The sequence below is a fragment of the Protopterus annectens genome, chromosome 5.part0 (assembly GCF_019279795.1).
Source record: "Protopterus annectens isolate FY-2018-M chromosome 5.part0, PAN1.0, whole genome shotgun sequence".
Classification (NCBI taxonomy): Eukaryota; Metazoa; Chordata; order Ceratodontiformes; family Protopteridae; genus Protopterus; species Protopterus annectens.
The window spans coordinates 985,073,074-985,086,643 of NC_056735.1; the positions used below are offsets into that span (position 1 = coordinate 985,073,074).

Below are 13,570 nucleotides of genomic sequence, written 5' to 3' on the forward strand. Positions count from 1 at the left end.
GCCTCTGATTCGTGTGATGAATGAAAAAGATCCATGGATCAGTCAACTTATTCAGTTAACCAAGAAAACAGATAAATAAATGCAAGCATACATACATAAGTAAGCAAGCAAATAAATATTAAAATAAAGAACACCAGGTTGTTATCAGACCTATGATATGACACACAGGGTCTGCCTAAATGAAAAAAAAAAGCTATGTGGATAAGCAGGTGTGCATGAATAATAATGGTAATGCATTTCAAAGCAACCCTGTGGAGCAACAAAGTTATCCTCCAGCACAGCTTTGTGAGAATTTTGTCCCACAATGAGGACCCAAGACGGCATATGATGAGATGAATTCCAAAAGGCTTGGGTATTGAGTAATGTGCCCAGTAGAGTGTGTTACTACATGCCCAACTCCAAAGGATAGGGCTACATCACCCCACATTTAGCATACACTAATTGGGACTGCTGGAGCCCTCTGCCTGATTGAAAAAGCAGAATCATGCTTGTCATTATGAAAGAAGTCAGATTGTACATTTATGAAATTCACCAATGTGTGAGGCTAAATCAGCTGTGAACCCCTTTGAAATGAATGTATTTCTTGGCAATGTGGAATCTCCACCAATATGTGGAATTAGGTACTGTAGGTGGTAGCTGGTAGGAAGCCAGACTGTCTACAGTTCCAAGTTCTATATACAGGTGGGGCTGTACTGCAGGTATTGAGAGTCAGGGAGAGCTGCCTTGGATTGTAAAGTACTCGGTAATATGAGCCATTCCCAAAAATTCCTCTGGGGATGGCTCTTTTTAGTACTTAAAAAAAGTGAGATTATATTCCTCGGTGGGCTAGCTGCCTCACATCCACTTATCTCTTCTTGGTTGTGGTGAATGCAGGCATAATGACCATGTTAGTCATCATGGCTGCATTCACCAGTCTGCTGTACAGATAGAGCTATAGTGCTGAACAGTTTTATAGCTGGGTGCCTCCACCTTTATGTCAGATCTGATATTGCAGGCAGTCTGATGGAGCTGCTTTGCCTGAGAACTTCAACCAAATTCTGTAACCCAGGCAATTCTTCAGGCAGCTTTTGCACTACTTTCAGTTTAGGTAACGTAATTGAACTGCATTATCCTGGTTGGATGTAGTGGGTACCCCCATAACTCTCAACCGATCAGGAACAAATCTCAACAGAATCAGGAGCAGGTCCAGAAATAATCAGGAACACTTTTAAAATATTAGTACTGTTAACCAGAGATACTGACATAATAAGAAAATGTGAACTGAAATGCTTTTTCTGAAGTAAAAGAAGTCTTTAACTCTAATTATTGTCATTATTTATTAAGTGTAATTCACTGCTTTTCCTCCAGAAGTTCCCAGTTTTAGGAGGGATTAAGAAGAACAGGGATTAAGAAGAACAAAGTCAAAATCAGGGATGACCCTGAAAATCAGGGACAGTTGAGAGGTATGGGTACTCCTTCAGTTCAATATTTTGGTGTTAAAAAATATTGACTTGGGTAAATGCTGCCCCCATCCACGAAAAACTGTCCCCCCAGCAGAGTGGGTTGGATTTTCCTGTTTAGAGTTACAAAGGAATAATTGTGAGGGCTGTGCTGATGTATTGATGTCCATCCTAATGCCTTTTATTACTGTAGAACCATCCCCATCACAAGGCAATCCTGAAATGCACACATCTTCATAAATAGGAGACTCACACACAGAGCTGCACAAATTTGGCCTGCAGATTTTCTGGTCAGGCACATGATATACACATTTGCATACTTAAATTGGACTGTAGACTAGGTGGAATCAAAATGTAAAACAAATTCCCCTAGCCTATCACCATTGTTATTGAAGAACAATTGCTGCACAGTTGCTCCTTTACATGTGTGATCTATTTTTCATATAAGAAAGGCTACTAGAGTGTTGAAATATCATAACTCAGTGACATTATATACACAGGAATAGTCCATAAATAGGTGAAAATTGTACCTAGAACATAGGAATGGTTAATAATATGCATGTGGTATCACAAATGTATAAACAGTTTGTTCCAGTCCTGGGCTCCTGGGTAGTAGGGATCTTGCAGTGGTGTAATAGTTTCTCTGTACATTACCAAACACTAACATTTCTAGACACACATATACATAACACATACAAAGTTACCATTCTCCAAGCATGTGTGTGTGTGTGTGTGTGTGTGTGTGTGTGTGTGTGTGTGTGTGTGTGTGTGTGTGTGTGTGTGTGTGTGTGTGTGTGTGCATGTATGCGTGTTTTGATCCATGATGATTATTACAACCTCCCCTCTGTCCAGATTTTCAACCTACTCCCCTTGGTTCTTACATTTCTTGCATGTAAACCCACTAGCATGATGCTTAGTTTTTAACATCCTTTTGATGCTTGTTTCCCAGACATCCCTCATCTCATAAAAACATAGGCCCAGTCACTGTAATGCTGAATGCTTAAGCTGTCTTTTTGTGTACTATTTGGATTTATCCTCTTGGGCCACATTTGACAGCAAACGATGCATGGTAAAAATGTACTATGTGTACAAAGCAAGTTCAGTATTACAAATATTTCTTTGAACTATCTACAAGTGCATATTGTTTTGTGTAATATTATGTTCATTAACTGGATTCTCACCAGTAACAGATCTCCAGTGGTATCTCTCATGTGTCTCATGCACATTGTGGATCGCCTTGTATATCGGTATTGTGCAAAAGGCGCTGCTTTATTAATAGAAGCAGAAAAAATAGACTATCATTGGGGTAGATGAGTCAAATTACAAATTCGATTTTTATAGTGACAGTATGCAAGTGAAAAAAAAACTGCAATGCAACTGTGTAATAACGCATTACTGACGTTTATGCTTAACATTTAGCAGTAGCATTGAACTTAAGCGTTTTAAACAAAAAATATATGTTATATTACAAAAATGCCAATAATTATCAATATAAACAAAAGATTAATGCATGATCAGCTATGTCTGCACACACATTTGAGTTAAACAGTTGATTTGATATCACAGGCATTTATTATACAATTAAGCTTTATCAGTCTAGTGAACCTGAAAATGCTTTTTGTGTCTAAAACGTTTTATTTTTCTCAAAATAATCTAATATTTTAATAGTGGAGGAATCCTTAGATCCATAATGTTGCTGAAGATCTTTGTGCATGTTTCCAAGCAGATTGTTATACTGTCATGGAAAATAAATATATAACTATACAGACATCTTACAAATAACCACATTATATTAAAGCTTTAGTACTGAATGTGGCAACATTGCTTTCATTCCTGCATTGTAAATTTTGAAAAGTCATCGTTACATTTTATTTTAGAACAGGATATCAGAAGTACAGGGATGGGCAAGGCAGATTTTGAGACTAACTTATTATCATATGTTGGAATTTGTTTTTTAGTTAAAATTTAATGGCTTTGAAGCTTACGAATTGTCTTCATCCCAAGTGAGAGAATTAGGCTGATGACTTAAACTTTGATTGTATTGAGGAGGTTTAAAATCCAATCATATTCTTATTTCAAGAGTAATAGAGACTCCAGAGATTTTTAGATTGCTTCTGTGATACACTTTTTCCTGATCATCAGTGTTTTCAAGTTGTTTCTAGAGGTACCTGCTGTTCATAGGTTCATAGGTTCATAGGTAGGTACTAGGCTATTGGCCCTAGGGCCTATACAGGCCTAGCCAAAAATGTACCCTGGCTTTCGCCACCCAAGAAAATTATTTTCCTGTGCCCCTGTCAAGCAGAACCACAGAAGTGATCCCTGGGGTGAATTTCCTATTACCCATCCAATCATCAAGATTTTTCTTGAAGAGTGCTAATGAGGAGCTCTGTTTGACATAGATATGTAGTCTGTTCCAGAGTATGGGAAGTCTCTGGGACAGGAATCTATCCCTCCAGCATGTTCTGTTTATTGTGGTGACAAGGTTTAGGTCCCTAGAGCGTGTAGCTCGGAGGGATTGGGATTTCTTTAAGTGGAGCATGTCCAACAGCTCTGCGTTTGACATAGCTTTGTATGTTAGGCAGAGATCACCTCTGAGTAGGCGATATGCGACGGAGTAAAGCTGGAGTTTTTTGAGACGGTCTGCGTAAGGCATCTGTTTGAGGCCAGTAATCCTCTTTGTGAGGTATTTTCCAGTTGTTGTAGATGTCTTGTGAGGTACATACCAAAAGGGGTGTTGTACTCTATAATGGGTCTAATGAGTGATGAGTAGAGGGGAACAATGACCTCTTTTTTTCTGGATGAGAAACCTTTTGTGATGAGGTGTGCCATGTAGAAGGATTTCCTAACCACTTTGGTGATGTGATTATCAAAGGAGAGACTGTCCACCTGTGTCCCAAGGTCTCTTATCACACTTTCAGTGTTAAGTAGACTACCGCCTATGTGGTAGTTCATGGGTACAGAATTTTTACCAAAGGGGATGACAATGCACTTTTTGGCATTGAGCTTGAGACCATGTCTTTGACACCAGGCATCTGTCTCAGTGAGGCCCTTTTGTAGGATGTCCACATCATTAGGAGTTTCAATTATGGCTCCTAGTTTGCAGTCATCTGTGAATTTAGTAGCCAAAGACCTTCTGTGTTAGCCTGTACTTCAGAGAACTAGATACCAAACAGGAGAGGACTGAATCCTGTGGTACTCCACTTGTCACTGGTCTGAAGTCTGATTTGGAGTCTGCTACTTTCACAGTGTGGGTTCTTTCAGTAAGCCAGCTGGCAACCCATCTTGTGACATAGGGATTTATATCTAGTTTAGTGAGTTTATCTATAATTCAAGAGTGGGGGATGGTGTTGAATGCCTTGTCGAGATCTAGATAGGCTGTGTGAACCACCTTACCCTCATCTATGGCTTTGGTGATTACTTCAAAGAAGTCTATCAGGTTTAGGAGACATGATCTGCCTTTTACAAACCCAAACTGTGCGGGGTCCAGGGTTTGGAGATCTCCAATGTCTTTGTTTTTGAGTTCCATGATGATACGTTCCATGGCCTTGCAGATAAGGCTCATCAGGCTAATGGGGTGGTAGTTCCCGGGGTCGGTTGTGGCTCCCCTTTGTGGAGTGGGATAACTGTCGCTGTGCACCATTCAATGGGCACAAAGCCTGAGGTGAGGCTATGATTGAACATGCTACTTAGGTGGGGTGCCAGTTCATTCTATAGTTCATGTAGAAGGCAGCCTTCGATGTTGTCAGGTCCCATGGATGCTGTGTTCTTGGTTTTGGAGAGTGAAATTTTTACCTGTGCAGCCGTGATTACAGGAACTTTGCATTCTTCCGGTATAAAGATGGACCCTTTAGGGGGTGAGAGGGGGGTAAAGTTAGCACTGAATCTATCTGCCAGGATGTTGGCAATATCAGTTGGTTCTGTATATTTAGTGTAATTGTGCTGCAACTCAGAGCAGATCTGAGTGTTGCCATTTAGATTTTTGACATAGCTATAGAATGCTTTGTGGTTGTCTTTAGAATCAGTGGCAATTTCGTTTTCATAACTAGCTTTGGAGGATTTTATGAGGGATCTCAGCTTCTTACTGAGGCCGACCAGGGAGTTCCTCCAATGGTGGGATTTTACTATTTTTTGCAACAGTTTCTTTCTTCTGTTGTAGAGTTTGTTTATGGCAGAAGACCACCAGATTGGCTTCCTTTTTTTGGAGGATAGCATCTTGGTTCTGTTAGGGATAGCACGATCCATGCACTTGTGTAAGTGCTTATAAAGTGCATTTGTGTAGGATTCAGCAGTCGTACCTCTATTGTCCATCTGCATGGGTGTCATGAAGTTTGCCACTTCTGTCTTAAGAAGCGTGAAGTTGGCTTTGGAGAAATTTTTTACAGTTGTTTTCCTAATGGGGGGTGGGAGCGGGATGTAGATGTCTAGGGTGATTAGCTTGTGGTCGGATCTGACCAACGAGGAGCTGACCTCTGGTGTGGAACACCGGTCACCCATGTTGGTGATGACCAGGTCTAGGATATTGCTGCCTCTGGTGGGGGTGTGGATAAGTTGATCCAAAGCACTGGAATTGATGATTTCCAGAAAACGTTGAGCAAAAGAGTTGGTACATGAGTAGTTTTCCCAGTTAATGGTAGGGTAGTTGAAATCACCCATTATTAGAGTGTTGGGTTGTACCTTAATATTTTCCAGTGTATCAAGAAAAGAGGAGTGGGAATCCTGGGGCATGGTGGGGGGTCTGTAGCAAGCTATAATCTGGATTGCAGTTTTGCCCAAAGTTAGTTGAACTCGGATAATCTCGGATGCATTATGCTGAGCAACTAGCTTGGAGGTGTGGATATCCTTAATGAATATGGACACGTCTCGACCTTTAGTGTTTCGGTCTGGGTTTGGTGGCCGAAAGGTGTGGTATGAATTATAGCCTGGTAATGCAGGGGTGCTATCTGGAGCTTTGAACCAGGTCTCTGTCATTGCATAGATGTCAGTGTTCTCCATTTTAAGGAGTGCCTTGAGTGAGTGCTTTTTGAGGTTCAGACTTCTAGCATTGAGTAGCATTAGCCTCAGATTTTGCTTGCTTGTACCTGTTACGGTGGTGAATTTGCCATTTGAACCTTGCCTAAAAAGGCACTATAGGGGTGGCAAGAGCCTTTGCCAGTATCCGGAATCCCAAGGGCAACAGGTGCAGGCCATCTCTAGCAAAGCAGCGTGGTCTGTCGATCATGTCATCCCAGGCAGACAGACACTGGATTCCCTTAGAATGACACCAGAAGCTTAGCCAATTATTAAAGTCAATCATTTTGTCCTTGTACTGTGGTATCATTCTGGGTGATGGCAGGATGCTACTCAGGGCTAGGGTCATACCGGCCTGGGCTACAAGATCAGAGAGCACCTCCATGTCTCTTTTCATGTAGTCCAGGGAGTTACATCTCAGGTCATTCACACAAACATGGACAATGACAGAGTCATATTTGTACTTGTTGTGGAGTGACCTGAGTGCGTGCGTTATGTGGCAAATCCTGGCACCTGACAGACAGCTGACAGTAACTTTTTCCTTGTTTAGCCTGGTGAGTGGAACATCAGTGTGCCTGGCTATAGAGTCACCTATGACTAGAGTGTTGGGTAAGTTATGCCTTATGGGCTGTAGTTGAGTGGCACACTGAGTATGTGTGCTATGTGTCATTTGGGTTGTGTTTGGGGGTGGAGGTTGCTTGCATTTCTGCTTTGGAGGTCTCTGCTGTTTGGGCAGATTTGTACTGAGAGCCTCCGCAAATGTAGGTGTGTGTTTTGTGGTTCTGTGTGTGTGTTTTGGTGGTGTAGGTTTTGAGGGACTATGTGATGAGTGTGGTGCGGTGCAAGTGTTTCCCTTCTCCTCTTGACTGTCTAGGCCAGTCTTTGGTAAAGAGAGTTTTGCTTCCAGTTTGGCTATATAAGTGCATCTCTCACAGGTCGTAGTGTTGGGTGGTAGGAGGAGAGTTGATTTAGAGATTACATTTGCGTACAACAAACTTCAAATTGTTATTAGCAAATTACAGATTTCACAAATGCCTACCCTATCTGCAGTTTTACTCCAAGGCACAGTGACATTGGGGGTAGCATAACAGAACATAAGAGGTGTGTCAGTGAAATGCCCATATTATAGGTACAATGGCTCCCCATCAGAAGCACACAGGTCAATATAACGGATCACAGTGCTTCAGAATTAAAACGTGAAACTGATAAAGCATATGACTGGGCCAGAGCTGACACATCCTTACTACTTACACATATAATCTCTGAAATCATTGTATCTAAAATGGTGAATATTCATGATACTACAGTCTCAGAAACAGCCACATTTTATGTGCTTCTGTGAATGTTGAAAGATTTGCAGGTGATAAACCAGTGTTTTCTTTTTTGTTTCTTAAATGTCAGTTGTGCTATAAGAATAGTACTACCAGACATTTGTGATAAAATGGGATGTGTACATATAATAGAAGTGGCAATTGTACATATATTATCCCTTAACCTTTTTAAAATATCCAATAATAGAAGTGTAATTTTAGATGTCGTGCTGAGTTTGACACTATGAATTTAGTGCAATTAACATGCTGCTATAAGTATACAGTATATTACTTTGGAAATGCTGATGAAAAATTAAGAGAATGAAACTCTGAGCATATGTCTGCTATGCTGGGCTGGCAAGTCAACACCGTAAAAATCCACTGCCAATGATAAGTGGACTGGTGATCTGCTGTGGTGACTCCTAACTGGAAAAAACTGAAATAAGACAGACTGAGAATAGTTTTAGATTCATGGCTATCTAATTAATTTTGTATAATAAATAGAATTGTTGTGTTGTTGCTGTAGCAAATAAGCACACTCAATACAATGTGAAAGTGGCCTCAGAGCTGATCAGCAAATGGGATTAAATTATAGTTATTCATTATAACCTGGACTAAAACAAATAAATCTGAAGTATTAATTTTGCTTGTTTTGAATACATGTTGCATTTGTTAGGATTTTGATTTTAATGAGAACCATAAACTGTCAAGCTTTTTATGTATATCTGAAAGAGTTCTCTTTAACACTAAGCCAAATTTTTGGCTATATAAATAGTTATGTTCTCTGCTTGTAAAGTTTGATTAACTGTTTGCATGCATGAAAGCTCATGTTACAGTGTGCTATAAAAATATTCCTATTTCCTGCTTTATACCAAGTCAGCCTTGACTTGTTCCTCCTAATTAATTCTATGGTCACTCCATATTAGCCAGAACTGGAATAATCCTGCTGCAACAATCCTTAGCCAGCACTAACTGCAGTCATGAGTACACAAACACACAGCTGCACACATACACACATAGCTATGCACATAATGTATATGCAGAGAGTCCACACAGCTTCTTTAACAATGCCTACAAAAAATGTAACTCTATGTAACACTGTTTAGTGCCATTTCTGGTTAAAAAAAATACAAAAAACATTGCACTATTAACAAACATATTGCTCAGTAGTGTGTCCTGTGATGAAAAATACAAAACAGTGAAGTGCTCCTTGACAGTGTGTACAATTAGGAGCAGTGACAAAATGCCCTAGCAGGTGTTGCCTGAAGAAATATACCTGTTTTCATTGTCTGTGCTTAAATGAACAGCATTTTATTTGATGGCATGCTACAGTAAACTGATTTTATGTCACTTTAAGTGTAACTTGATGATTTCACTTATTTTCTATGACAGTTTTGTTCTCCTATCCCAGCATTCACATCAAATACTGACAGCCTTTTAAACAAACTCATCTAAAAAAAACAAATTATTTAAATAATGTTGAGTTTGTTACTGCTTGTGTTTGCTACATGCTACAAACAATACTGCTGTCCCTAATTTGGAATGTGTAACTTTTTCATTTAATTCAACACTACTATTGTACTACAGAATGTCATTAATACAGTTTACAGATTCAAGTATATCAAGCTAGTATCTGTACTTTGAGGTCATGAACACATCTAACAAGTTTAATGATTCAAAATCAATCTGTCTGCACTTGAACATTGATACTGTGTTTGACAGGGTTCTGGATGATCTGATTCTGATATAAAGTTATCCAAACAAGTAAGCAGAAAAGTGATTGTTTAATACTATCTGCTCTTTCAATGTTATTTGACAAGCATATTTTTTAACAATTGAAAATAAAAAGTTACCAACCTTTAGAATAATTTTTGCTTGCTTAGGCCACTTGTAATTAACAAAGATTCCAATTGCAACCGGGACCAATAATGTTACCAAAGTGATACCTAAAAAAATAACAGAATATCTTAACATTTAAATTACAGTAAACAGATTAAGCGCATAATGGAAACATACCTTATGTACAAGCAGAGCTGTGTGCTCTTAAGAATGTAATCTGGTTTGGTAATACCTCTCAGCTATCCAGGTTTTTGCAGAATGCCCAGATTTTTGCCTAATATTTTTGGTCTGCTCCTCATAAAATTTGTGGTTTTCTGGAAAATCATTGAGGATTGACATCACTAAATAATAACAGCCATTTGAGTATCAGACTTCATATTCTTCATAAAATGCATGGCAATGCAATACTTATTATTCTAACAACTTTCTAAGAGCGATATTTAAAAGTTGCCCCTATTTTTTGGCCTCTGGCCCACATTATATTTGCCTTTGTCCAGATTTCTTGTTCTAAGAAGTTGAGATATAAATCAACTACAGCCTCCCAGCACAACCTATTTGCTATATTACAGTTCATTACCTTCTCCGTGTCTTGCATGGCATCAGACCTATTTACATTTTACTCAGCCTGTTTAAGCAACAGTCCATTCCCATGCAGAAAATATGGCATACTGACTATAGCTTGTTGAACATAGTAAAAATATCGATAACTGAGATGCTTTTTGTTCTCCTTTTCATTTCATTTAGGACTTCACATTTTGGGGTAGCAAAGACATAACTCAAAAATTGAAATTTAGAAGACATAGCTGTCTATTTTAATTATTTATCGTGATCTATTTTTCTTTTATTTTGCATATTCTTTTTTAAAGAGCAACTAAACTGAAGCCTATTTTCAGATAAGGTCAGACTGAAAAAAAAAAAGAAATGATGAAAAATGTTATGGTACTTACGTATTATCACAACCACATTTTCGCGCTAATGCTGGTTGCTTCTGCTTGTGTCAAATGGGACCAATGAAGTATGAAAAAAGCTCAGAGACATGTTTTCTGTAATGTGTTCTGGTTTTCAGGAAGGTTTCTCACTGAAACGGCTGAAGAAATAAGGTTTGAGAAACAGGTTTCCCCATTTACTGCCAGCATCTCATGATGTCAGTTAAGCAAGTCCCCCATTCCATTTAAAACGCGTTCCTTTTTCACAGCCTTTGCCCTGAGAACAGAAAGCCATCAGAAAAGAGAAGCAAAGCAGTACCCTGTCTAACTTCTTACAAAGTAATCGGGAAGGGTAGACTGTTAAAATACTCTTTTGTGGGATCTTGGTGGTGGGTCTGTAAAAATGATTAAGGGTTTTCAAATGTGAGGATTTGTGCCTAGCATGCTCGAAAGCAGCTAATCCATTGAAAATGTGTGTGTGTGTGTGTGTGTGTGTGTGTGTGTGTGTGTGTGTGTGTGTGTGTGTGTCTAAACATCGTATGCTATAACTTGCCCATACTCTTTTCCAGCCAACGTACGTATATACCCGCAGCCACTGTGATGATCATTGAATTCAATGCTTGACATCTTTCAAGCACGCTAGCCGCAAATCCTCAAATTTGAACCCTTAAACATTTTACAAACCCTCCACCAACATCCCAGAAGAGTCTTTAACAGTCTACCCTTCCTGATTACACTCCCTTTTTGTTGTTTGAATAAAAGACAAGAAAGTCCAGCACGTCGGAAAATGTGGTTGCGATAATACGTAAGTACCAATGTTACATATTGCCATTCTCATAAATGTATGCATGAAGGGGTATAAATGTATACAGGCTGAGCACAAGATTCATGAAGGGGAGATATGCGAGTTAAAATGCAATGCATAAGTGCTTCTTTCTCTTTGTATTTATGTTTGTGCATTCACCTTGAATATGAATAAATAAACATCAGACAATTAATGAATGAATTAATGAGAAAGTATGCTTAGGAAATATACACAATAAATAACAACAACTCCAGTTGTGATAAGAGTTTGGACAAGTACTTGCCAAATGACCCATTATATTCAGTGATTAGCTTGATCAGAATAAAATACAGTAGAATAATTATTTCCCTGGAATTGGGCATCATACATCTCAATAAAAGCTGTGTAATGAAATAGGACATCATTTCAAGAGTGGATATGTGGTGATCAGACAACAGTTCATTGTTAATTTAGGCTGCCAGATCCCTCTACTCAAGATCTACTTTCAAGGGTGTGCTGCCAGTAGAATAGTTACAAGGGAAGTCATGCTTGCTGAAGGAAATCATTATATATTTCTTTGCATTTAGTTTTAGTAAATGGTTTTGAAAGCAGGTATTAGTTTGGGAAAGACTCTCCTGGAGGATTTTAGTGTCCTCTGGGAAGTTTATGATCGCTTCAGATTTATAGTCATCTGCAAACTTAGTCCTAAATCCTTAACATTTCCTTTGACCTCCAAGTAGTAAATGCAAAAAGGCCCAAGGATTGACCCCTGGATACAGACAGTGATGGCAACATGCAAGTGACATGGTTCAGTGGCATACTGGCACTGATACAAATGTACAGTGGGGAGGGGTCACTAATACCAACATAACAGAGGCCCTGAAAAAGGTGAAACTGATGACACAGACTCTTCAGGGTATGATGGACAGATTCTACTATAGAGTCCCTCACCGTGTCTACCTATATACACAAACTACACAGAACCTGCAATGTGTACACTTTCTCAGATGTGCAAACACTCATTAGGAGTTAGACACAGGGTAATGAAGTATCACCTTAAGTCTAGGTCTCTCTCAGAAGGGAAAACATTACTGAAGAAATGGATGAGAGAAAATCAGTACACAGCACCTGTCTAGACCTTGCAAAAGCTTTCATCAACATCCCACACTTGGGTATCATGGATAAACTCTCCCAGCTAAATGTAAATCTCTATGAAACTCATTGGATAGCAAATTGGTTCACAAATAGAACCCAGGAAATAAAAGTGGTAAGTCTACCTCCTCTAAAAGACCTTTCACTAACTGTGTACCTTGGGTCTATATTATCTCCTTGAAAGCTTAATACAGCGAATGGCATGTACAGTGAAAATGCCATTCAGCGGATTCGCTATTGTGGGGGGATGCACCCCCCACACCCCCTTCTAATTATATATACCAACTCCAAGATCGTACTATAGTGAGGAAAGGGCAAATTGTCCAATTTTCACTGTATTGTGATCTCACTATTAACACTTCACTTAATGGCATTTTCGCTGTACATGCCATTCGCTGTATTAAACTTTTGAGGAGATAATATAGACCCGTGTACCTCAGGGTCTAGTCCTTAGGCCACTCCTTTTCGGAATTTACTTCTTGGAGGTCAAAGCAAATGCTAAGGGTTTATGGATAGCCTAGTGTGCTAGTGACTATAAATTTGGAACCATCATAAACTCCAATTAGGGCACTCAAATCCTCCAAGATTGCCTTTCCTAAACAAATAGCTGATGTCAAAACCATGTATGAAAATTAAGTGCCAAGAAATGTATGATAATATCCTTCAGCAAACATGGCTTCCTTTGTAACTAAAACACTGACAACACACCCCAGAAAGCTGATCCTGTAGTCAGGGATCTGGAAATTATGCCGGCAATGAACAGTCCTTTCATTACCATGTGCCCACTATTGCAAGAAAGGCCTTTTATATTGCATAGCTTATATCTAAAGGTATAGCATCCAAGTCCAGGATGTAACCATTCTACTCTGCTTAGCTCATTAGTCCAATCATTGAATATAATACTCCATTCAGTTTGTACCTGTCCAAACAATTGCCACAACTGAAGTGACCACAAACCTTTCTCACTAAAAAGAAAAAAAAAATTCAAAGAGTTAACTATATCATAGAGACTACCATGAGACAATCTGTGTCGTGTGTATAGAGTTTCAACAGATGCAAGTCCAACGGTAGAGTGAATACCCACTCAAAGGTTTAATAATCTCTTTTGCAACA

At 39.1% G+C, this 13,570-nt stretch overlaps 1 protein-coding gene across 1 annotated transcript in view; it reads right to left on the minus strand.

Annotated features, from left to right (window-relative positions):
* Positions 1–13,570, minus strand: part of SLC10A2 (solute carrier family 10 member 2) — a 181,723-nt gene that overhangs the window by 81,723 nt on the left and 86,430 nt on the right. Inside the window, exon 3 of the mRNA XM_044071953.1 lies at positions 9,614–9,702. Within this exon, the coding sequence (XP_043927888.1) occupies positions 9,614–9,702 (89 nt within the window). The remainder of the gene's footprint in view (positions 1–9,613; positions 9,703–13,570) is intronic.